Raw genomic sequence first — 27,615 nt, forward strand, 5'->3', positions numbered from 1 at the left:
TTAATGGCTTCATCAAAACGGATGTTCAAACTCCTCGAAACTTATTTCAACCCATAAATGGATCGCTTTAGCTTGTATACTTTGAAACCATCTTTGAATTCAAAACCCCTAGGTTGTTCCATGAAAATGTTTTCTTCAATGTATCCATTGAGAAAAATTGTTTTGACATCTGTCTGCCAAATCTCATAATCATAGTATGCAACTATTGCTAATAGAATCCTAATTGATTTAAGCATGGCAACAGGCGAGAAAGTCTCCTCATAGTCGATTCCTTGCGTTTGGCGAAATCCTTTCGCCACTAGCCTTGCTTTATAGGTCTCTACCTTTTCTTCAGAACCAATTTTCTTCTTGAAAACCCATTTGTTCCCTATAGGTACAATACCTTCAGGTGGGTCAACAAGATCACAAACTTGATTCTTATACATGGAATCAATCTCGGATTTCATAGCATCAATCCATTTTGAAGAGTCTATATCTGATATAGCTTCTTCATAGGTAAGTGGATCATCTCCATGATCTACTTCTTCATGAGTAAACAATTCTTGTTCATCTTCATGAAGGAAACCATATCTCACTGGTTGGTGAGATATCCTGGTTGATCTGCGAGGAATAGCCGTAGATGCTTCATCAATAGGTGTAGGTTGACTAGATGGATCCATATCCATTTGATCTGTTGGTTGGTCAAAATTCTCAAATTCTAACTCTATTTGCCTTCCTTTGCCTCCTTCTTGAACAAACTGTTGTTCAAGAAATGTGGCATCTCTACTCACCATAACCTTTTGTGATGTAGGCAAATAAAAATAATATCCAAAACTCTCTTTTGGATATCCAACAAATGACATTTTTCTGATATGGTTTTCAATTTATCAGTGTTCAGCTTTTTGATATAAGTTGGACAACCTCAAATCTTAACATGTTTAAGACTTGGTTTTCTTCCATGCCATATCTCATAAGGTGTGGAAGATACTGATTTTGATGGAATCTTATTCAAAATATGCAAAGCTGATTCTAATGCAAATCCCCAAAAGGAGATTGGCATATCAGTACAGCTTATCATACTAAGTACTATATCTAATAAGGTATGATTTCTCCTTTCAGATATACCATTCAGCTGTGACGTTCCTGGAGGAGTCAGCTGGGAAACATGCCATGCTTTTTCAAGTATTCATCAAATTCAGTATTCAAGTATTCACCTCCACGATCTGATCGAAGAGCTTTAATTCTTTTTCCTGTTTGATTTTCTACTTCATATTTAAATTCTTTGAACTTTTCAAAGGATTCATGTTTGTATTTCATCAAATACAAATACCCAAACCTTAATTTATCATTAGTAAAGGTAATAAAGTAATAAAAACTGCCTCTAGCCATTTCTTTAAATGGACCACATACATCACTATGTATTAGCTCCAAAATATTTTCAGCTCTTAGTCCTTGCCCTACAAAGGGTGATCTAGTTATTTTGCTTTGAAGGCAGGATTCTCAAGTTGGAGTAGGTTCAGAACCCAATGAGGATAGAATCTCCATTTTCTCCAGTTTTGCAATCCTATCTTTTGCAACATGACCTAGCCTTAAGTGCCAAACATATTTTGAACTTGAGTTGATTTTTATCATGGCATTGCATTCTTTTAGATTGCTTGCATTCATTTTGTGTTTGTCATTATTATCCAAATAATAAAGACCATCATGCTTGTAACCCGGGCCAACATATTTATTTCCAAAATAAATATTGCAAACATCATCTGTGAACTGAAATTCACAGCCATTTCTAGTCAAACTAGATATAGAAATGATGTTCTTAAAAGCATCAGGTACATATAAGATATTATTCAAACACAAAACATGTCCAGACATGTAAAAAGATTTAGATCCTATGGCTAAAGCTTCAAACAGTTGAGCCATCACCAATCCAGAGTCTAACATCTCGAGAACGCAAGCTGCTACTGTTTGCTAGTTCCTGCATATCATAAGAAATGTGAGAACTGACACTAGTGTCTAAAATCCAAGCTGTAGATGAACTATGAGTATCATCAGAATCTAAATAACAAGATATGGGCATACCTTCCGAAGGTGTATCCTTCTTGTCCTTCAGAGAAGCAAGATATCCAGGGTAGTTCCTTTTCCAGTGCCCATCCTGCTGGCAGTGGAAACACTTTCCTTTGCCTCCATCAGCTTTGGTCGTCCCTTTCTGTTTGACTATCTTCTTTGAAGGTCCTGGAACTTGAGGTTTCTTTTCTTATTGCTCTTCTTCTTGTTGGACTTTCCAGCAGAAGAAGATGCAATCAAAGCTACCTATTTTCTTTTATTGCCTGGCATATTCTTTTGGGCAATGACCAGCATGTTAAGTAAACCAGCCAAGGTGTATTCCTGCTTAGTCATATGGAAATTTATCACAAAATTTCCAAATAACTCAGAAAGGGACTGAAGGATCAAATCCGTATGCAGTTGGAAATCCATGTGAAAGTCAAGATGTTCCAGCTGCTCAATCAGCCGAATCATTTTGTGGATATGATCCCCAACATTCTGTCTCTCAGACATCCTTATGCGAAATAGCTGCCTAGATATCTCATACCTGGCATTCCTGCTTGTAGGTGAAGGAGGATCTCACTCGCACTTTGCATGTTCTCATGCTGCTTATGTAACTCATTACTCATAGAAGCAAGCATGTAACACTTGGCTCTCATATTATGCTCCTTTCACTTGTCCAAAATATCATGTTCCTCTTGAGTGGCCTCTGGAGGTAAGGGACCAGGAACATTTGAGTTTAGAACATATCCTATATGTTCAAGATTTAGGACAAGTTTCAAATTTTTTAGACAATCTAAAAGATTAGGTCCTGCCAACCTATTGTGATCAAGTATGCTCGCAAGGATATTGGATGGTGGTGGTTGTTGTATACTCATTATTATCAGAAAATAACTGCAGAAAATAACTAGATTAATTAGTAAATGTATCATGTAATTAACCAAAATGATTATGGTCTTTTAATCAAATTGGTCCTCCTACTAACTTAGCGAATCCTACACTTTCAAAGTAGAAAATGAAAATCCTAGTTGGATGGATTTCTAGTGGGTGATTGAATTCTTATAGTCTTATTGATCATCCTCAAGCACATCCATTATTGGAATTACAAAAAACTGTAAGTGAGCAACTCCTTGCCCATCATATTTCATGTGAGGTTCAATCATTTACCTAGCCCCTTATGCTCAAAATTTCAGCACATCCATTATTGACTTATCTTACATTAGTTAAGTTGATCCCATTGAGCCAGTAAACATGCAAATAATTTTAATGTTCTCAGGCACATCCATTATTGGGCATCAAATCATTTACATATTTACAACATCTCATGCTTAACAATTATTCTTAAGAAAATCTCTTAAATTAATTGCATCATATGCAAGTATTTAAAATTTCTTAAAATAATTGTCTCAATGGAGGGCTCATGATATAATTACCTCAATGGAGGGCTCATGATATAATTACTTTTCATTATACCATTTTTAACTTAATCATTTGTTTAGAAGATTTTGTGGTCGGCCTAATTACTATTATGGTCTCACTTTGCACATTATTCAATTAGCATGCATATATCATATACTTGTATACATTCCCATATATCTCATGCATACATGGATAAACAATATAAATATGGTATGATCATGAACTTTCTAAGGGATTAAATTCTAAGTCACTAAGAATTGAATCAGGGCATTTCTAGATGCATTTCATTCATTCATATTACAAGAGTTGTTGAAGGAGTACATAATCAACACTTGATCTTGAATTCCTCCCACTGGTCCCACCAATGCTCTTGACCTCCTTGATCTTCTTGCAATCCAATTACATAGTAATCCTTGGCATACTAAGGCGAATTTACAAGAACCAAATAAATGAAATTACAACCCAAAAATATTACAACTTTTGTAATACATGCCACTAAAATAAATTAATTAATTTACAACTCAAAGAAACATAAAAGAAATAAATCCAATCACATTGGTCTTTTATTGTTCATGATCATCCATCATGCATATCACCATTTAACAATTAAATAAAACATACATACTAAAATTAAATTGAATATCTCATATTCAACTAAAAAATCTAGATTTAAATATGATTCAAACAAATTTAAAAATTCAGATTTGAATTACATTCAAACAAATTTAAAAATTCATATTTGAATCAAAATTTAATTGTGTGATTAAAACTCTTAATTAAACATTTTAATTAGTCATGGGCCTAATTATGGGCCCAGAAACCAAGCCCACAATCAAGCGCAAAACACCATGCGCATGCTTAGACCCATCAAACATGGCCAAACCATGCGCACCATCATGGTGATAACCAAGCCGCCACCTTTGTCCTTGCAACCAGCAATGAATCAATCATCTTATGATTAAATCACACAATTAAATCATATATTAAACAATCTAAATGGCAAATATAGTGGCTCTGATACCAATTGAAGGAGCGGAAGCATGAAAATTATTAGATTAGAACATTGAATTCAAAAATTTTCTTCTAGGGTCTCATGCATCATGCAAGATTCATTATTTACCTAATTGATTTCAATGTTCAATCTATATTTGCCATTTAAGATTTTTAAATTAACAGATTAATTTATTAGAATCCTAGATTAATTCAAGAACATGTGCACTAACCTTTTGATGCACTATAGATGTGTTTGGTACCTTTGTGAAGCACCTAGGACCCCAAATGTTGTCCCTCTAGTTTGTCCACACTAAGATCACCAATGGCAGCCCCTTGAACAGCTTCTCAAGCCTTGCCAACCAATTAGAAATTATGGATTTGCCTTTAGAGAGATTGTAGATGTATACAGGACACTGGAAATAATTTCTAGCAATTTTAATTCAAGAGAATATGAATAATTCTCTTTGAATTGATGAGAGAAGAAGAAGAAGAGAGGAAGAAGGCTTCAAGGGTGGCGGCATCTTTGAGAGGAAATTAGATTGTTATGTTTTAGTTTTCATTATTTCCCTTTTATAATTAGGTCATCACTCAAAACTTTTGTCACATGTCATCTTCTGATTGCATCTTAGTTTAATTGACCTAATCACATTAAGCCAAGTGTGAAAGCTAGATTTAATCTTGACTTTGATCATCATGCATGATTGGAAGACAAATAGCAAGTTTATATGGTGCCATGTGTCACCATCTCATGGTGCCACATGTCACCCTGTGAAATGACCAAATTACCTTTGTGTTGTAATTTTGAGTTCTCAACCCAAAATAATTATTTCTCATCTTCTAATCAATTTATATCAAATATAAATTAATTAATTAATCTCTATTAATTAATTTCTCATAATTAAGTTCATATTTAAACACTTTAAATATAAATTTAACTTATACTATACATCCAATAACCTAGATTTGGTTTTAAGCCATGCTATGGACTTTACAATCTTATTGCAAACCAAACTCATTTAATTAATCAATTAATTAATTAAATCACATTTAACTTGGTGATTACTTGTGTATGTGTGTGACTTACTAGGCTCATCACTAATTGGCAATGAGATATGATATCAACTCTTAATATCATTAGAACCTTTTCTTACCATAAATGATTTCTCTAAATCATTTTAGGCACCTCATAGACCATGGTTAACACCTAGCATAGCATGCTATGACCACCCAATCTGTAATATGGAATACCTTAAATGACCTTTAATTATATGTTACCATGCACTAGAATCTCTCTGTTACAAAATCCCAATTCGAGCTGGAGTCATGGTTTATGTCAAACCCCATTTGCTATGAATATTATGTTCTCTTTTAATTCTAATTCTTGATTAAAAAGATTTTCTTATCAGAAACTCTTTTCTGATTAAATCTATATGTCCTGACTAGGAACTTGAAACATCAAGAACAATTAAATGTACATAGGATTTTATCTCTATTTACTTAGGGTAACAAATTCCATCTTGATCAACACCTATCTCCATATATAACTGGTATGAGCCAACACATGCCCATATACCCATACACAGTACAAGTATGAAAGCAATATCAAACTCAAACCACCTATATACAAGATAACTGTGTTATCTCAAGTCTAAAGATTATATGCACTGATATGATTTATGACAATGCATTGACAAGAGTAAACTCCACGTGTTTGTCATAAATGTTACTGGTTCGGCCTACTTATCATATGTAAGTGCCTATCATGTTTGTTATATGGCATGAGACTCACAATTTCATTTTATTTATATCTCATATAAATACCTTGGGAACAAATATGAATACAATCTTTCTGGATAAGTCATGTTCTATGTGAAGTATCCTCGATTGTGAACCAATTTATGATATTTTGTGCTAGAAATACTGTCACTCATATTCTTAACAACTTAAGAATAGAATTTCTAACAAAATATCAATGGACCTTTTCTATTACACATAAATATATTATGTAAACGGAAAAGTGAAATTGCCTTTTTATTAATAAAACATGTACAAGATACATACTAAATGATATGCTCTAGGCCATACTACTAACAGATATTAGGTTTTAGCATCCATTTTTAATTTTTCTGATGATCATCTTCTAACTGGCAAATGCCAATTGTAGGGTAATTTTTCAGGTTTCGAAACTCTGTACCTTGTTTTTGAAAGCAGTTAGAAATACACTTGGTTCTCAGGGTTGGGATGTTCTTGTACCTGGAGCTGCTCGTGGAACATTGTTTCAGGTATCCTCATTGATGACTTTTAATTAGAAGGACATCAAAAGTAATATAATAATTTTGCAATTTTATCTGCATACTCTAAACTAGTACAATTTTATTCTTATTTAAAAAGGGAAATTTATTTTATTTCATTGATAAGTTGCATCCGGTAAAGATTAAAAAAGAAGGAAGCAGCAAACCTATTGCTGTTAACTTAAAAATGTTAACTCAAAAAGTTAAGTCAATAATGCGACTGACGTATTGTAGCCAATTAATAAGTTAGCTCATTTTGTACTTATATGGAACCACATAACATGTTTGATGCAGGATCTTCTAGAGAATTTAGGGCTACTTGGCTTTTATTTATTTCGGAAGTTATATTGATTTGGATTCCTAATTTGTATTTTCTTGTTTAGAAGTCCAAATCCTAATACTAGTAGGATTAGTAATTCTACTAAAAATATTTGTCGTCTTAGCTATTTTGGTAGACCTTTCTATGATTGACAATTGATTTGAGAATTAATAAAGCTTTGAGAATTTGTTTCTCTTCCTCTTTGTTCTGTTGGTTCTACATCAAATGATACTGGATCCTCTAGCAATTTCAGGACTACTTCTATTTTAGAGAAAATTATAGGGAGCAAAGTTTTATTTATTAAGGAAGTTATGTTGGTTTGGATTCCTAATTAGAATATGATTATTATTTTCTTGTTTAGAATTCCAAATTCCAATTCTAGCAGGATTAGCAATTCTACTGTATATACCTTCATTCTCCTCTTGATATTTTGATAGACCTTTTTTATAACTGATGTTGAAATATGACTTGCGGGAACAAGTCTCACATCGGCAATGTACACAAAAATTAAATGGAATATAAGTGTTGGCAAATCAAACTAAAATGACTTAGGCCATTTTGGTGATGTAGTTCAGTGTGAGCCCAACCAATTTAATATTCACTTTTCTAGGCCTATAAATTCTCAACATGTGTATGATAGCAATAAGGCCAAATAGGTGTAGATCTAGGACTCTGATGAAAGACATTGATATTTGAGGGAGTTTTCGGTTTTTTTTTTTTATGATAAAAATGATATAAAAGGCTCCTATTTATATAAAAAGAATCAGACCTAAATAGGAAACTAAAAAATAGGAAGCTAATTCCAATAGGAAAATATAATTAATGCCTAAAATCAAGGGATCCAACTCTCCCCTTCAAGTTGATTCATGGATATTACATATACCCAACTTACAAACTAAAGTGTGGAATACTTTGCTGCTTATACCCTTTGTAAATACATCTGGCAATTGCTCTTTTGAAATCACATAAGTTACAGTCAATGAACCATCTACAATCTTCTCCTTTATGAAGTGTTGATCAAAATCTGTGTGCTTGGTGCTATCTTGTTGAACTGAATTGTGGACAATATTAATAGCAGCTCTGATGTCACGAAACAGATAAATTATTGGTATCTGATAACATCAACTACTCCATCAACTTTCGCAACCACAACTAACAGATGCCTTATTTCATAGCCTTATATTATGCTTTTGCACTTGATCAAGCTATTACATTTTGTTTCTTGCTTCTCTAAGTAACTAGGTTACCACCAACAAAGGTGCAATAACCTAACTAGACCTATTATCAAGAGATCTAGCCCAATCTGCATCTGTAAAAGTTTTTATCTGGAGATGACCATACTTAGAAAAAAAAAAGTTCGTTTCTAGGTGTAGATTTTAGATATCTCAAAATACATAAAACAACTTTTATGTGAAGTACTTTAGGATCATGCATATATCGACTCACTAGACTCACTGCATGAGATATGTTTGGTTTAGTGTCTAGTGTGCGAGAGATAAATTAACCTCCCAACCAACCTTTGATATATTCCTAAGTCTACTGATTCCCCAACTCCTACTTGCAATCTGTGATTAGTTTCAATTGGAGATTTTGCAGGTCTACAGCCCAACATGCATGTTCCTTCTAAGAGGTCTAAAACATACTTCTTTTGAGAAATGAAGGTTCCTCTTCTAATCTAGCAACCTCTATCCCAAGAATGTACCTTAATTTACCCAAGTCTTTAATCTTAAACTCTTGGGCCAAGAGTTCTTTCAGATGGGCAATCTTTTACTTATCATCTCCTGTCAGAACTATGTCGTCAACATAAAAAATAAGTAATGTAATCTGACCTCTACTGTGTTTAATAAATAGAGTATGATTCGCATTACTTTGATAGTACACAAAAGAGATCATGGCTTTATTGAATCTGTCAAACCATGCTCTAGGTGACTGCTTCAAACCTTACAAAGCCTTCTTCAGCTTGCAAACTTTCCCTTTGGCTCTATCATCATCAAACTCTGGGGGAATTTTCATGTACACCTCCTCCTCTAAGTCCGGATGCATGAAAGCATTCTTTACATCAAATTGCTATAAAACCATTTAAGATTTACTGAACATGACAACAAGATTCTGATGGTAGGCAAAAGTCTCCTAATATTCCCATATGTTTGAGTGAAACCTTTAGCCACTAAACTAACCTTGTACCTTTCAATAGAACCATCTTCTTTATGTTGTATTGTGAACACCCACTTGCATTCCATGGTCTTTTTCTTGATAGAAGAGAAACAAGATCCCATGTCTCGTTCGTTGACAAAGCTCACATCTCCTCTATCATAGCTGTTTTCCATTTTGGATCAAGACATGCTTCCTTTCAACCCTATTGTATAGAAATAGAAGAAATAGACAAGAGAAAGGCTCTATAAGAAGGAGACAAGAAGTCATAGAAAATAAAATTAGAAATAGGATGCTTGGTACAAGCTTTGACTCTTTTTTTTTTTAGAGCAATGGGAACATTGAGATAATCAATAGTAGAATTAGAATTAAACTCAGGAACATAATTAGGATTCTCAAGAATTAAAAAAGACTCACCACATTCTTTAGGAACTGATTTCAAGGATGCTAGTTGTTCAAGTGTATCAAGATCAATGGTTATATCTGTTTTATTCCAACACATATTAGGTTCTTGTAGAAAGAGATGATTCTCCTTGATTTCAATTAATCTGTACATGGGTATATATATACAATTGATTCCTATAATTGTGTTCTACTGATTAGGAAGAAATCCTAAATAGGAATACAGAATACAAAATATACAAAGAAATAATATAGTGATCGACTTTCCATAACACTCCCCCTCAAGTTGGAGCATAAATGTTAATCATGCCCAATTTGTTACAAATGTAGTCAATTCTAGCTCCATTCAGAGCTTTTGTAAAAATATCTCCTAACTGCTCTTCAGTTTTGTTGTGTCCTGTTGAGATGATCTGTTATTGAATATTTTCACGAACAAAGTGACAATCAATCTCAATATGTTTGGTCCGCTCATGAAACACCAAATTAGAAGCAATGTGGAGAGCAGATTGATTATCACACCACAATTTCGCAGGCAGGAAGGTCTTAAAACCTGTCTCATCTAGTAATTGAAGTATCCACATCACCTCACATACTGATTGTGCCATGGCTCTGTATTTAGATTCAGCACTAGATCAAGAAACTACACTCTGCTTCTTGCTTCTCCAAGACACCAAATTTCCTCCAACAAAAATGCAATATCCAGTAGTTGACCTCCTGTCAACCTTAGATCTAGTCCATTCGGCATCTGAAAAACATTCAACATTCAAATGCTCATGATTACCATATAACAAATCTCTTCCTGGAGCGCCCTTTAGATAACACAAGATTTGTCTCAAGGCTTCCCAATGAGCAATAGTTGGGGAAGACATAAACTGGCTTACCACACTAATGGCATAAGCAATGTCAGGACGAGTGACTGTAAGGTAGTTCAATTTTCCTACAAATCTCCTGTATTTCTCTGGATCTTCAAACAACTCACTATCTCCTGCTAACAGTTGTAAATTTGGAGTCATTGGTGCACTACAAGGCTTAGTATCTAATTTTTCAGTCTCTGTCAATAGATCGAGGACATATTTTCTTTGAGACAAGAAAATACCCTTCTTACTTCTCATAACTTCAATACCCAAGAAATACTTTAACAATCCCAAGTCTTTGGTCTGAAACTGGATTTGGAGGAAGGTTTTAAGAGATGAAATACCTGCAGAGTCACTCCCAGTGATGACAATGTCATCTACATAGACTACCAGGAGAATTAGACCAGCCTCAGATTGCCTATAAAATACTGAGTGATTACACTTACTCTTTTGCATACCAAATTCCTGTACTTCTTCACTGAATCTCACAAACCAGGCCCTAGAACTTTGTTTCAAGCCATAAAGAGACTTCCGAAGCGTACAAACTTTACCCAACTCCCCTTGAGCAACAAACTCAGGTGGTTGCTCCATATACACCTCCTCCTGAAGATCACTATGAAGGAAAGCATTCTTGATATCTAATTGGTGCAGGGGCCAATTATATGTAGCTGCTAAAGAGATAAACAAGTGAACAGAAGTAAGTTTAGCTACAGGAGAAAGTGTCAGAGTAATCAAACCCATATGTCTGAGCATATCCTTTTGCTACAAGGCGTGCTTTTAACCTAGCCACAGAATCATCAGGATTTACCTTTATTGTAAATACCCATTTGCAACCAATAGCTTTCTTACCAGTGGGCAAAGTCAACAGTTCCCATGTACCATTAGTATCTAAAGCCTCCATTTCCTATTTCATAGTAGCACACCAGCCAGGATGAGACAGTGCCTCACCAACAGTATTAGGTATAGGAACAGAGTCTAAAGAAGTAACAAAACACCGAGAACAAGAAGACAATTGATTATAAGAAACAAAAGAAGAGATAGGGTAAGTACATGAACGTTTACTTTTACGAAGAGCAATGGGTAAGTCTAGATCAGAATCATGATCAGTATGAGATACATGATCTCCCAACGAAGTAGCTGGTGGAGGATCTGAGTCAGGAATCTCCAATCTCCTGTAATAAACATGAACAACGGGAGGTCGAATAGGTCTAGAGACAGAAGGAACAAGCTGTGGGAGAGGACTAGACATTGATTGGACAGTATATATTAAGAGATCATCCTCCTTTCCCTGACTCTCATACACAGATGATTGAGGAAAAAATGGAGTGGACTCAAAAAATGTGACATCTGCAGAAACAAGATAATGATTAAGAGTAGGAGAGAAACAGCGGTACCCTTTTTGGAGCTGGGAGTACCCAAGGAAGACACATTTGAGAGATTTTGGATCCAATTTAGTAACCTGTGAACGAATATCACACACAAAACAGGTACAACAGAAAATACGGGGTTCAACAGGGAACAAAGATTTTGTAGGAAACAAAGCAGTATAAGGAATATCCTCATTAAGGACAGAAGACGGCATACGATTGATAAAAAAACATGCCGTAGAAACTGTATCTGCCCAAAAGTGTTTAGGAACTTTCATCTGAAAAAGAAGAGCACGAGTTACTTCAAGAAGATGCCGATTTTTTTTCTTTCAGCCACGTCATTTTGAGATGAGGTATCCACACAGGAAGACTGATGAAGAACGCTATTTTGTGTCATATAAGATTGAAATTATGCTGAAAAGTATTCTTTGGCATTGTCACTTCTTAATATGCGCACAGAAATATTAAATTGAGTTTTGATTTCATTACAAAAGGCACAAAAGATAGAAAATAATTCAGAACGATTCTTCATTAAATATAACCAGGTAACACGAGAGTAATCATCAACAAAAGTAATAAAATAACGAAATCCAGTTTTAGAAGTAACAGAACAAGGACCCCAAACATCAGAATGAACTAACTCAAAAGGGGATGAAGCCCTTTTATTGACTCTAGACACAGAAGGCAAATGATGATGTTTTGCAATCTGACACGACTTACATTCTAGTACTTCTAAAGACTGAAACTGATGGCACAGCTTCTTCATGGTAGACAAAAAAAGATGGCTCAATCTACAATGAGCTTCAAGAGGTGTTAAGGTACTAGAGCAAACAAGCGATTGCAGTACATGATTTTCCAGAATGTAGAGACAACTTGACTCACGTTCTCTACCAATAATCTGCTTCGTCGTAAGATCATGAAACAAACACAGGTAAGGAAAAAAGGAAACAGAACAATTTAAGGTACGAGTAAGTTTACTAACAGAAAGTAGATTAAAAGAGAATTTTGGTAGACACAAAACAAATGACAAAGAAATTGACGAAGTCGGGTTCGCAGTTCCAAAACCTATGACACAGCTACCTGGTAGGCTTTAGAGATGTCCGATACTGGGAAAACTGTGCAAAATCCTCTGCAGATACCAAAACAGTTTTCCCAGAGGAAGATACTGTAGAATCCTCTGCTGCTATATTTACCATCTGTGATCGCTGCTTTTTCCTCTGAAGTTGCGGACAATTATATTTTGTATGGCCAGACTTATGGCAATAATAACAAATGACTCCTCTTGAGTCCGGATTAGAATTAGCCTTTCTATTACGCTAATTACTTCTGTTGCCTGTAATTCCTCCTCTACTTCCTCTTCTTCCTCTTACCCTGTTGTCCATTTGGATTACGATTAATAAGAGCACTACTGACAGGCTGTGAAGATTGGGTACTCTCTGTACGAAGGACACGTGTGAACGTTTCATGCAAAGAGGAAATCTCAGAACTGGAGAGAATCTGAGATTTAACAGTCTCATACTCTGAAGAAAGGCCTACAAGAAAACTCATAACAGCCAGTTGCTTCCGTGGGGCCTGCTGAACTTTCACATCAGGACTAAAAGGTAACAATACATTAAGTTTCTCATATACCCGTTTGAAATCCATAAAATAAGCAGTGAGAGACTTATCCTCTTTCTCAGCACGCTAGAATGCCTTACAAACATAATAAATATGGGAGATATTCCATTTACCAGAATACAGAAAATCTAAATAATCCATCAATTTCTTAACAAATTCACAGTGATTAATTAAACTAATTACCTCACTGTGAATCGAGTTCCGAAGCTGCAAAAACAATCGAGCATCCTCCTTTAGCCAAGTTTGTCGTGTATCATCAGTAGGTGGATCTTTAGTAAGGTGATCATCCTTATCAATGCTACGCAAATAGATCCTAACAGTCTTACTCCACTCCAGGTAATTCGAACCATTAAGTTTGTGTTCCGTGATCTTAGTCATCACCGGAATCACATCAGAAATAACATTCTTATTGTCTGCCATTTGTTGAGACAAAGAAAACTAACCGAAATGCTAATCCAAAGTGCTTACAGCAGCAAAATAACCCAAAATCACAAAGCAAGCAAATACCGAAATAGGATCTGAGAGCCAAACCTCAGAAGTCCTTTAATGGTGTACTGGATCAGGCAACAACACATAGTGGTGGAATGAGGGAGTAAAGGCGACGCCGACGATGTTGATCGGAGTCGAAACGACCCGTTGGCGGCCAAGGTCTCTCCTGAGCTGGGTGGTGAGAATAAATAGTCACCCTAGATAGATGACCTGCTCTAATACCATGTAGAAAGAGATGATTCTCCTTGATTTCAATTAATCTGTACATGGGTATATATATACAATTGATTCCTATAATTGTGTTCTACTGATTAGGAAGAAATCCTAAATAGAAATACAGAATACAGAATATACAGAGAAATAATATAGTGATTGACTTTCCATAACAGTTCTCAAATATAATCTATTCAATTTCCATGGGTTCAAGGAGGTGGTTGGTATTGGTCAGATGGCTCATTACTAAGCTGTGGCCCAAGCCTAAAGTCTCCCCTTGACGCCTAATAGCCTAGTTAGGAAAATGGACCTCTTCCTCTTTCTCCTTATGCTCCCCCAGAAGTGGTGACTTGACAAGGAAATGTGGATCAAATTCTCAAAAAAGTAACATCCATACTAACAAAATATTTCCTAGTAGTAGAATAATAACAGTTATAGCCCTTTTGAGTACCAGAATATCCTACAACACACATTTAGAGCTCTAGGTTCTAACTTTTCAATATTTGTTTTGTATACAAAATAACATATTCAAAAATTTTGGTGGAGCAGTATAAGAATTATAACCTTATAAAACCTCTAAAGGGCTCTTAAAGGTCGGTGCTCATAGAGGTATTCTATTGATAAGATATGTTGCAATAAGAACTGCATCCCCCCAATAAGGTGTAGGAAGATTTATAGCAAACATAAGAGATTGAGCCACTATTTTTAAAAACAAGGGAGACATACAGAGTTGCTCTAACTATAGGGGAATTAAACTCATGAGCCATACTATGAAGTTGTGGGAGAGAGTTGTGGAGCATTGACTACGTCATGATACTTCTATCTCCCTCAATCAATTTGGCTTCATGCCCGGTCGTTCAACTATGGATGCGATCTTTCTCATTAGAAGCTTGATGAAGAAATATAGAGATGTGAAGAAAGATCTACACATGGTTTTTATTGATTTGGAGAAGGCTTATGATAGTGTTTTAAGAGATGTCCTATGGAGTGTGTTAGAAGAAAAGAGGGTATCTATTAGGTACATATAAGTGTTGAAAGATATGTACGAAGGAGCAACTACTATTGTGCGCACAGTGGGAGGGGACACAAGAGATTTTCTGATCTCAATTGGATTACACCAAGGATCAGCTATAAGTTCTTACCTTTTTACATTAGTTTTAGATGAATTGATAAAACATATACAAGAGAGTATTCCTTGGTGCATGATGTTTGCGGATGATATTGTTCTGATAGATGAGACGTGAGAAGGAGTCAATAGAAAGCTAGAGCTTTGGAGAAGTACTCTAGAGTCAAAGGGCTTTGAGTTAAGTAGAACAAAGACAGAATACATGCATTGCAAGTTCAGTGAAGGCCAAACTGGTGATAGGGAAGGAGTTAGTTTGAATGGAGTGGTACTGTCCCAAAGTAATCACTTTAAATATCTCGGCTCAGTCCTTCAACTAGATGGGGGATGTGAGGAGGATGTTAGTCATAGGATTAAAGCCGGATGGTTGAAGTGGAGACGTGCTACGGGAGTTTTATGTGATCGCAAGATTCCTAATAAGTTAAAAGGAAAATTTTTCCGTACAACCATACGACCGGCTATGTTATATGGTAGTGAGTGTTGGGCATTGAAGGAGTCGTATGCGTCTAAGGTAAGAGTTGCAGAGATGAGAATGTTAAGGTGGATGAGTGGCCATACTAGACTAGATAAAGTCCGTAATGAGAGTATTAGAGAAAAGGTAGGAGTGGTACCAATTGAGGATAAGTTGAGAGAAGGGAGATTAAGGTGGTTTGGTCATGTGAAGCGTAGACAAACGGAGGCTCCAGTTCGACAAGTAAAGCACATTAGGTTAGTGGATAGAAAGAAAAAAAGGGGTAGACCTAAATTGACTTGGAGGAGTGTAGTACAACATGACCTAGAAGCATTACAAATTTCTGAGGATTTAATCTAAAATCATTTAGAGTGGAGAAAGCGAATCCATATAGCCGATCCCAAATTTTTGGGATAAAGGCTTAGTTGAGTTGAGTTGAGTTGAGTTGTATAGGAGATTGAGCTGCCTTCAATAAATATCTATTTTTTCTTTTAGACACCTCCTTTTTGTTCACTAGTATTGACACAACTAGTTTGATGCACAATACCATTTGAATCCAAATAAGCACGAAAAATACCATTAATATATTCTGTGCCATTATCAATTCTTAATTTTAACATTAGCATCAAACTGTGTGTAAATCATTTTTTGAAAATGCTGAAAGCAAGAAAATACTTCACTTTTTTCATTCATAGAAAAAACCCATATCAATCTAGTGCAATAGTCAATAAAAGTGACAAACCATATATAATCAGATAAAGAAACTATTTGAGTAGGTCTCCACACATTAGAATGAATAGTCAATAAAAGGGTCAACTTAACTCAATTAAGCCTTTATCTCAAAAATTTATTGGGGTCAGCTATATGGATTCTCTTTTTCCACTCTAAACGATTTTGGGTTAAATCCTCGAAAATGTGTAATGCTTCTAGGTTATGTTGTACTACTCTTCTCTGAGTCAGTTTAGGTCTACCCCTTCTTTTCTTTCTATCTTCTAACCCAATATGCTCTACTTGTCTAATTAGAGCCTCTATACGTCTATGCTTCACCTGACCAAACCACCTCATTCCCCCTTCTCTCAACTTATCCTCAATTGGCACCACTCCTACCTTTTCTCAAATAATCTCATTACGGACTTTATCTAGTCTAGTATGGCCACTAATCCACCTTAACATTCTCGTATCCGCAACTCTTATCTTAGACACATGCGACTTTTTCATTGCCCAACACTCAATACCATATAACATAGTCGGTCGTATGGCTGTACGGTAAAATTTTCCTTTCAATTTATTGGAAATCTTGTGATCACATAAAACTCCCGTGGCGCGTCTCTACTTCAACTATCCGGCTTTAATCCTGTTGCTAGCATCCTCCTCATATCTCCATTTACTTGAAGGATTGAGCTGAGATATTTAAAGTGATTACTTTGGGGCAATACCACTCTACCCAAACTAACTCCTTCTCTATCACTAGTTCAGCCTTAACTGAACTTGCAATGCATGTATTCTATTTTCGTTCTACTTAACTTAAAGCCTTTTGACTCTAGAGTACTTTTTCGAAGCTCTAGCTTTCTATTACTCCTTCTCGTGTCTCATCTATCAAAACTATATCATCTACAAATATCGTGCACCAAGAGATACTCTCTTGTATATGTTTCGTCAATTCGTCTAGAACTAATGTAAAAAGGTAAGGGCTTATAGCTGAGCCTTGGTGTAATCCAATTGAGATAGGAAAATCTCTTGTGTTCCCTCCTATTGTGTGCACAATAGTAGTTACTCCTTCATACATATCTTTCAACACTTGTATGTATCTAATAGATACCCTCTTTTATTCTAACACTCTCCATAAGACATCTCTTGGAACACTATTATATGCCTTTTCCAAATTGATAAAAACCATGTGTAGATCTTTCTTCATATTTTTATATTTCTCTATCAAGCTTCTAATGGGAAGATCGCTTTTATAGTTGAACGACCGGGCATAAAGCCAAATTGATTGGGAGAGATAAAAGTGTCATGACGCAGTCGATGTTCCACAACTCTCTCCCACAACTTCATAGTATGACTTATGAGTTTAATTCCCCTATAGTTTGAGCAACTCTGTATGTCTCCCCTTATTTTTAAAAATATGTACTAAAATATTCTTCCTGCATTCATTAGGCATTTTCTTTGAGTTTAGAATCTTATTAAACAATTTAGTTAACCATGCCACTTCCATATCTCCCAAACACTTCCACACTTCAATTGGTATTCCATCGGGTCCATAGGCTTTATCCACTTTCATTCTCTTAAGTGCTTCATTTACTTTTGAAGATCTAATCCTTTTAGTATAATTAACATTCTTTTCTATTACTCTGTAGTCTATATTCACACTATTACTACTTTGACTATTATTAAAGAGATCATCAAAATAATTTCTCCATCTTTCTTTAATGTCCTCATCTTTGATCAATACTTTTTTTTCTTTATCCTTAATGCACCTTACTTGATTGAGATCTTGACATTTCTTCTCTCCTCCTTGCTAGTCTATAAATATCTTTCTCCCATTCTTTAGTTTCAAGTTTCTCATATAACTTTTCAAAGGTATGTGCTCTTGCTTGACTAACTGCCTTTTTTGCCTCTTTCTTTGCTATCTTGTACTATTCATACGCCTCATTATTATCACACTTTGATAATTTCTTACCATTTCCTCTTTCTTATTATTGCCTTTTGTACTTCCTCATTCCACCGCCATCTCTCTTTTGAGGGCGGTCCATGTCCTCTAGACTCTCCAAGTACTTTTTTAGCTGCTTCTCTAATCTTTGATGCCATCTGTATCCACATACCATTGGTCTCCATATCCAGCTTTCATGCTTCGGACTTGAGAAGCTCATTTTTGAATTTCACTTGCTTTACTCCTTTGAACTCTCACTACTTCAATAACAGGGCCAAACTTTTATTATTTATGGAAGGGTAAGGCTGTCTTGTGTGTTTAACAAATTCACAAGCATCACATCTCATATGCTACTGGATAATCTCTTCATTAGCACTCATAAACCTTTCTAACAAAGCCTGGTTTACTCCAAGATTTGAGAGACCACATCCGTCATCTAACAGATACAAACCATCTTGCAAACTACTTCTACCAATCGTTTTCCTTGTTCTCAAATCTTAAAATATGTAATGAGTAGGAAAAAAAAAAAATTCAATTTTGCAATTAAGGGCTTGGGTAATGGAACTGATAGAAGATTGATAGGAAAGTTAAGAATATGAAAAATTGAATTGAGATTTATATTGGGAGTGCATGTAATATAATCTCTACCAAAAATTGTAGTTAAGGAACCGTCAGCTATATAAACTTTTTCTTTTCCTGAGCATAGGGAATAGGTAGATAATTTATTTGAAGAGCATGTTATATATTTGTTTGCTCTCAAATCTATAACCCAACAAGAGTTATCGAGATTGGCCGGAAAAATATTACCTGATTTGACAAAATTGAAAGAGACAACTATGGAAGATTGAAATTCAAGCTGAGACATCGAACGCCTTAGGGATTGAACTTCTTCATTGGAAAAAAAAATTCCAATATCATTTATTCCTTTAGAGTAATCCATTATTTTCGACATTCGTTTATGGTTTAGTCAAGGACAAGGGTTGGGTAGAGATGTGACACACGAGGAACAATTGAACAAAAGGCCGAAAAAAGGTCCATGTGCTATGAACAATACCCGTCAACAGTGCCAATGAATAATACTAAAGCTCGCCCTAATGAATCGAATACTTTGATACCAAGATGAAAGACACTGATAAACTCAGCTTAACTCAATTAAGTCTTTATCCCAAAAATTTATTGGGGTTAGCTATATGGATTCTCTTTCTCCACTCTAAACGATTTTGGGTGAAATCCTTGAAAATATGTAATGCTTCTAGGTTATGTTATATTATTCTCCTCCAAGTCAGTTTAGGTCTACCATTTCTTTTCTTTCTATACTCTAACCCAATGTGCTCTCCTTGTCTAACTGGAGTCTTCGTATATCTATGCTCCGAACCACCTCAATCTCTCTTCTCTCAACTTATCTTCAATTGGCACCACTTCTACTTTTTCTCTAATTCTCTCATTACGAACTTTATCTAGTCTAGTATGGCCACTCATCCACCTTAACATTCTCATCTCCGCAACTCTCATCTTAGACACATACGGCTCCTTCATTGCCCATCACTCACTATCATATAATATGGCTGGTCGTATGATTGTATGGTAAAATTTCCCTTTCAATTTATTGAAAATCTTGCAATCACATAAAACTCCCATGACACGTCTCTACTTCAACCATCTGGCTTTAATCCTATGACTAACATCCTTCTCACATCTCCCATCTACTTGAAGGATTGAGCCGAGATATTTAAAGTGAATACTTTGGGGTAATATCACTCCATCCAAACTAACTCCTTCCTTATCTCTATTTCGGTCTTCATTGAACTTGTAATGCATGTATTATGTTTTTGTTCTATTTAACTTAAAGCCTTTTGACTCTAGAGTACTTTTTTAAAGTTCTAGCTTTCTATTGACTCCTTTTCGTGGCTCATCTATTGAACTCGTACTACTTTGTTCGTGCTACAATATTTCTTCTAGCTTTACTTGAATTGTTCCTAAACTTAACATCCAAGACTACTAACCGATGTTGACTTGTTAAAGCCTCTCCCGGAATAACTTTGCAATCTTTGAATAGAGCTCTATTTGTCTTCTTGTTTAAGAGGAAGGCAATTTGGCTTTTATGTTGCCCACTTTTGAAAGTCACTAAATGTGACTTTTCTATGTATTTTCTATGTATTTTTTGATGATAAAAATGATATACATGGCTCCTATTTATATACAAAGAATCAAACTTAAATAGGAAAGTAAAAAATAGGAAGCTAATTACAAGGAGAAAATAGAATTAATGCCTAATAACCAATGACAAACCAAGCCAAATAAAAATGGCTTAAGCCATTTTGGTGATAAGGAGCCCAGTTCAATGTGTAACCTTCCAGTTTAATATTCTCACTCTTAGACTGTAATTCTTAACAATTAACGATTGATTTGAGAATTTGTTTCTCCTAAGAATAATAAAAGTTCAGGGAAGCAAAGTGACCAAATAAAACTATGGGGACTTGATAGGGGGAAAAAAAGTTCAAGGACTGAAGATGTGTTTTGCCAAACGAAATAGTGAATCCATCATAAACTTCGTGAATGCTTGGGTGGGAAAAGCCTTTCTTGTATTTTATAAAAAAAATTAGGAAAAGAAGAGAAACTCTATTTTCATGGTAAAATATTTGAATTGCACTAAGCTCTTATCCATTAATCTTGTCAAAGTCAATTTCATTTTGTTGCTATAGAAAGAAGGCATAAACATTCACACATTTTTACATGCATTACATCCCAAAGGAATCATTTGCTAGGTATTATATTCAGTTGCTTTGACTTCAGGTTGAGAGCATTGTGCCTGGATCATTACCATCAACCATAGGACCTGTTATTCTTGTGGTCAACAAAGCTGATGGAGATGAAGAGGTTTGCATGCGTCTAACATGCTATGTTCTAGCCATCTGTCTTGTTAAACCTTTTTTATTGTTGCAGTTAAATAAACATGAAATTTCGAGGTTAATGTATATTGCAGGTAACAGCTGCTAGTAGTAACATAGTGGGAGTTGTGCTTCTTCAGGAGCTGCCTCACTTATCTCATCTTGGTGTTAGGGCCCGGCAAGCAAGTACCTTTTTTAAGAATTAAATCTATAGCATGCTTTTGCAATACATATCAATGAAGGTGAACTTTAATTGTTTTTTTTGCAGGAGAAGGTTGTCTTTGTGACATGTGAAGATGAAGATAAAGTTGATTATTTACAAAGGCTTACTGGAAAATATGTGAGGTAAGTTTTTCAGAACAAGATTTAGAATCATTTATGTTTCTCCAATTTTTTTCTCAAATTCAAGTATCTTCTGTGATTTCTGTATTATTATTATTATTATGCGCCATCATTGGATATGATTATATGAACTAATGCCCTTCTTTTTTGTCTTTCCCTTTGTGTCTTTTTTTTTTTGGGTGGGGGATCTTGATGATGGTGGTTCGGCTTGCCTCTGTGATTTGTAGGTTGGAAGCATCCTCGACTGGCGTAAATCTAACTCTGAATTCATCAGGTAACATTGGTGGTAATTTTATTGGAAAAGATCTTTCTGGTAACGGTACACCTACAATTGAATCCTCTGGATCTCATGAGTCAGCTATTCAAAGTTTTTCAAGTCAGGTATGATTTTCCTTGCTTATAAATTCTATAAACATCAAGTGATTGTAGTGGGAGTAATTCAAAAAAATTGACAAACATTTAATTTTTGTTAAGGGTTTTTCGTCTGGAGGTGTTATACTGCTTTCGGATGTAGATACACTTTCTTCTGGTGCAAAGGCTGCTGCCTGTGGTCGTTTAGCCTCTTTGGCAGCTGTTTCACATAAAGGTCATTTTTTTTTCTTGATATGCCATATACTTTACTACAGGAAAATCTAAGAACTATACCTAAATACCCTTTCAAGTAACCACTGTGTCTCTTCCAAATGGAATTTTTGTTTACTAATTCAATTAGCCTTCATGATTTGAATCGTTAATTATTTGTTGAAGTTTTTATGTGATATCCATGGTTTTAAATCACAGTGTGTTTGCGGGTAATGGAAACAGGCCTATAACGGACGTAATGTAATGGTAATGGCCTGACGCTATGATACGAACTCAGAAGAACCACACCTCAAAAGCTAGCTAATGAGGTGGGAGAGCCAAAGTCCATATATACCCCACATTGAAATCCTATACTTTCGATGTGGGACATAAGTTTTTCTTACAATTGATCTTAATAATACCCCACGCTTGGAGAACTAACGTCCTCGTTGGTCATGGCTAGCACCCTACATATTGGACCACCTATCCATACACAATGGGCCTAGGCCACTACTCCGTGACCCATCACACCGTCCGAGCATTTGGTCTTGCAAGATAGAGCCGACTTTGATACCATGATACGAACTTAGGAGAACCACACTCCAAAAGCTAGCTATTGAGGTGAGAGAGCCCAAGTTCATATATACCCCACATTGAAATCCCATACTTTTAATGTGGGACGCAAGTTTCTTGCAATAGATTATAACAGTAACGTAAATGACGGTCGTTGCCGTTATACATGCAACTCCAAATTTGCCTATAAATAATAGTGTATCGCGTAATGGGCCCTTCCAAAACTTGTAAATAACAGTTGTTACGTTACATAACGACCGTTATTTGAAACCATGGTGACATCTTTGAGAAAATTATTTATATAAGGTGAATATTGGCAAATTTGAGTCAAATATACCAATATTGGCAAAATAAAGTTGTTTGGATCAAAATAATAAAAAGATTTCATCAATGTTCACTATGCAAGATAAGTTTCATTCCCACATTTATGAAGCATGTATCGTCTACAACATTTTAAAGGTAATTTTAAAGAAAAGAACATTGGGATTTGTCCCCAAAAATGTATTCTATGTACCAATGTTTGTGTTAGAATCCCTTAATTAGTGCATTAGCTGTAAATTATTGATATTAGAGATATTTATATTTATTAGCTTTTATTTTTTTCCTATTAAGGTTCTAACTTTAACTTTTGTGTATAAATTTGAATTATTGTAAAATCAATTTATATATTGAAATACATATAGAAATTCTTCAATTCTCTCTAATTTCATCATGATATCAGAGATTTAGCCATTTTTTTTTTTTTGCAAAGAGAGATCAGTGAGAAATAGTTAGGTTTTGTATGGGTAAGCCTTGAACGCGGGTATGTCGAGGGAGGTAGTTGTCACTGCCCCTTTAGGAAGTGTTATGGAAAGTCAATCATTATATTATTTCTGTGTATATTCTGTATTCTGTATTCCTATTTAGGATTTCTTATTTAGGATTTCTTCCTAATTAGTATAACACAATTATAGGAATCAATTGTATATAAATACCCATGTACAGATTAATTGAAATATATGAGAATTATCTCTTTCTACATGGTATCAGAGCAGATCATCTATCTAGGGTGATTATTTGTTCTCACCACCCAGCTCAGGAGAGACCTTGGCCACCTACCGGCCGTTTCGTCTCCGATCAACGTTGCCAGCGTCGCCTCAATCCACTGTGTGCTGTTGCCTGATCCAGTACACCATTAAAGGACTTCTGAGGTTTGGCTCTCAGATCCTATTTCGGTATTTGCTTGATTTGTGATTTTGGATTATTTTGTTGTCACAAGACTTTGGATTAGCGTTTCGGTTAGTTTTCTTTGTCTCAACAAATGGCAGACAATAAGAATGTTATTTCTGATGTGATTCCGATGATGACTAAGATCACGGAACACAAACTTAATGGTTTGAATTATCTGGAGTGGAGTAAGACTGTTAGTGTCTATTTACGTAGCATTGATAAGGATGATCACCTTACTAAAGATCCACCTACTGATGATACACAACAAACTTGGCTAAGGGAGGATGCTCGGTTGTTTTTGCAGCTTCGGAACTCGATTCACAGTGAGGTAATTAGTTTAATTAATCACTGTGAATTTGTTAAGGAATTGATGGATTACTTAGATTTTCTCAGATTCGTAAAGGGAATATCTCCCGTATTTATGATGTTTGTAAGGCATTCTACCGTGCTGAGAAAGAGAATAAGTCTCTCACGGCTTATTTTATGGATTTGAAACTGGGTTTGGAGGAAGGTTTTAAGAGATGAAATACCTGCAGAGTCACTCCCAGTGATGATAATGTCATCCACATAGACTACCAGGAGAATTAGACCAGCCTCAGATTGCTTATAAAATACTGAGTGATCACACTTACTCTTTTGCATACCAAATTCTGCATCGCTTCACTGAATCTCCCAAACCAGGCCCTAGGACTTTGTTTCAAGCCATAAAGAGACTTCCGAAGCCTACAAACTTTACCCAACTCCCCCTGAGCAACAAACCCAGGTGGTTGATATATGAGAATTATCTCTTTCTATATGGTATCAGAGCAGATCATCTATCTAGGGTGATTATTTGTTCTCACCACCCAGCTCAGGAGAGACCTTGGCCGCCGACCGGCCGCTTGCCTCTCGATCAACGTTGCGGCGTCGCCTCAATCCATCGTGGTGTCTTTGTTCGATCCAAGACACCATTAAAGGACTTCTGAGGTTTGGCTCTCAGATCCTATTTCGGTATTTGCTTGATTTGTGATTTTGGATTATTTTGTTGCTGTCAGCACTTTGGATTAGCGTTTCGGTTAGTTTTCTTTGTCTCAACAAATGGCAGACAATAAGAATGTTATTTTTGATGTGATTCCGATGATGACTAAGATCACGGAACACAAACTTAATGGTTTGAATTATCTGGAGTGGAGTAAGACTGTTAGGGTCTATTTGCGTAGCATTAATAAGGATGATCACCTTACTAAAGATCCACCTACTGATGATACACAACAAACTTGGCTAAGGGAGGATGCTCGGTTATTTTTGCAGCTTCGGAACTCGATTCACAGTGAGGTAATTAGTTTAATTAATCACTGTGAATTTGTTAAGGAATTGATGGATTACTTAGATTTTCTCAGATTCGTAAAGGGAATATCTCCCGTATTTATGATGTTTGTAAGGCATTCTACCGTGCTGAGAAAGATAATAAGTCTCTCACGGCTTATTTTATGGATTTTAAACGGGTATATGAGGAACTTAATGTATTGTTGCCTTTTAGTTCTGATGTGAAAGTTCAAAGAGCCCAACGGAGCAACTGTTATGAGTTTTCTTGGAGGCCTTCCTTCAGAGTATGAGACTGCTAAATCTCAGATTCTTTCCAGTTCTGAGATTTCCTCTTTGCATGAAACATTCACACGGGTCCTTCGTACAGAGAGTACCCAATCTTCACAGCCTGCTAGTAGTGCTCTTATTAGCCGTAATCCAAATGGACAACAGGGTAATAGAAGAGGAAGTAGAGGAGGAATTACAGCAAATGTAAGTAATCAGCGTAATGGAGAGGCTAGTTCTAATCAGGACTCAAGAGGAGTCATTTGTTATTATTGTCATGAGCCTGGCCATACAAAATATAATTGTCCGCAACTTCAGAGGAAAAATCAGCGATCACAGATGGCAAATATGGCAGCAGAGGATTCTACAGTATCTTCCTCTGAGAAAACTGTTTTGGTATCCGCAGAGGATTTTGCACGCTTTTCCCAAAGATCGTGCATCTTTAAAGCCTACCGGTTCCCTATCATCGCGATCACGAGTCAGGTAAATCCACTACATGCCTTGTGTCTTCCTCATCCAAATGGGTTATTGATTCTGGTGCAACAGATCACATGACAGGTAATTCTAGTCTTCTATCTACTTTTCAGTCTAATCCCACTTCCTCTACTGTTACTTTAGCTGATGGTTCTACTTCTTGTGTCATGGGTTCTGGAACTGCGAATCCGACTTCACAATTTCTTTGTCATCTGCTTTGTGTCTACCAAATTTCTCTTTAATCTACTTTCTGTTAGTAAACTTACTCGTACCTTAAATTGTTCTATTTCTTTTTTCCGATCGGTGTTTGTTTCGTGATCTTACGACGGCGATTATTGGTAGAGGACGTGAGTCGTGGTCTATACATTCGGAAAATCATGTACCGCGATCGCTTGTTTGCTCCAAAGACCTTAACACCTCTTGAAGCTCATTGTAGATTGGGTCATCCTTCTTTGTCTACCATGAAGAAGTTGTGTCCTCGATTTGATCTTTATCAAGACTAGAATGTGAGTCGTGTCAGTTTGCAAAACATCATCGTTTGCCTTCTGTGTCTAGAGTCAATAAACGGGCTTCATCCCCTTTTGAGTTAGTTCATTCTGATGTTTGGGGTCCTTATTCTGTTACTTCTAAAACTGGATTTCGTTATTTTGTTACTTTTGTTGATGATTACTCGTGTTACCTGGTTATATTTAATGAAGAATCGCTCGAGTTGTTTTCTATCTTTTATGCCTTTTGTAATGAAATCAAAACTCAATTTAATATTTCATGCGCATATTAAGAAGTGACAATGCTAAAGAATATTTTTCAAAGACAATTTCAGTCTTATATGACACAAAATGGCATTCTTCATCGCCTCTTTCCCGTGGATACCCCATCCCAAAATGGCGTGGCCGAAAGAAAAATCGGCATCTTCTTGAGGTAACTCGTGCTCTTCTTTTTCGATGAAAGTTCCTAAACACTTTTGGGCGGATGCGCTTTCACGGCATGTTTTTGATCAATCGTATGCCTTCTTCTCGCCCTTAATGGGGATATTCCTTATAATCGCTTTATTCCCTACAAAATCTTTGTTTCGTTGAACTCCGTATTTTTGGTTGTACTTGTTTTGTACGTGATGTTCGTCACAGTTACTAAATTGGATCCAAAGTCTCTCAAATGTGTCTTCCTTGGGTACTCCGGATCCAAAAAGGGTACCGTTGTTTCTCTCCTACTCTTAATCGTTATCTTGTTTCGCAGATGTCACATTTTTGAGTCCACTCCATTTTTTCTCAATCATCCGTGTATGAGAGTCGGGGAGGAAGATGATATCTTAATATATACTGTCCAACCAATGTCTAGTCCTCTCTCACAGCCTATTTCTTCCGTCTCTAGACCTACTCGGCCTCCCGTTGTTCATGTTTATTCCAGGAGATTGGAGATTCCTGACTCAGATCCTCCACCGCCTACTTCGTTGGGAGATCCTCACTCATACCGATCATGATTACGATCTAGACTTACCCATTGCTCTTCAGAAGGTAAACGTTCATGTACTTACCCTATCTCTTCTTTTGTTTCTTACAAGCAATTTTCTTTTTGTTCTCGGTGTTTTGTTACTTCTTTAGACTCTATTCCCATCCCTAATACTGTTGGTGAGGCACTGTC

At 35.9% G+C, this 27,615-nt stretch overlaps 1 protein-coding gene across 2 annotated transcripts in view; it reads left to right on the top strand.

The window, feature by feature from the left end:
* The window catches only part of LOC110639395 (phosphoglucan, water dikinase, chloroplastic), a 62,533-nt gene that overhangs the window by 22,408 nt on the left and 12,510 nt on the right, over positions 1 to 27,615 (top strand). For both annotated transcript variants that reach the window (XM_021790321.2, XM_021790343.2), the window contains exons 13-18: positions 6,599 to 6,716; positions 21,155 to 21,238; positions 21,345 to 21,431; positions 21,518 to 21,594; positions 21,819 to 21,972; positions 22,066 to 22,177. In XM_021790321.2, coding sequence (XP_021646013.2) covers positions 6,599 to 6,716; positions 21,155 to 21,238; positions 21,345 to 21,431; positions 21,518 to 21,594; positions 21,819 to 21,972; positions 22,066 to 22,177 — 632 coding nt within the window. The remainder of the gene's footprint in view (positions 1 to 6,598; positions 6,717 to 21,154; positions 21,239 to 21,344; positions 21,432 to 21,517; positions 21,595 to 21,818; positions 21,973 to 22,065; positions 22,178 to 27,615) is intronic.

The sequence above is a fragment of the Hevea brasiliensis genome, chromosome 2, assembly GCF_030052815.1.
Source record: "Hevea brasiliensis isolate MT/VB/25A 57/8 chromosome 2, ASM3005281v1, whole genome shotgun sequence".
Classification (NCBI taxonomy): domain Eukaryota; kingdom Viridiplantae; phylum Streptophyta; class Magnoliopsida; order Malpighiales; family Euphorbiaceae; genus Hevea; species Hevea brasiliensis.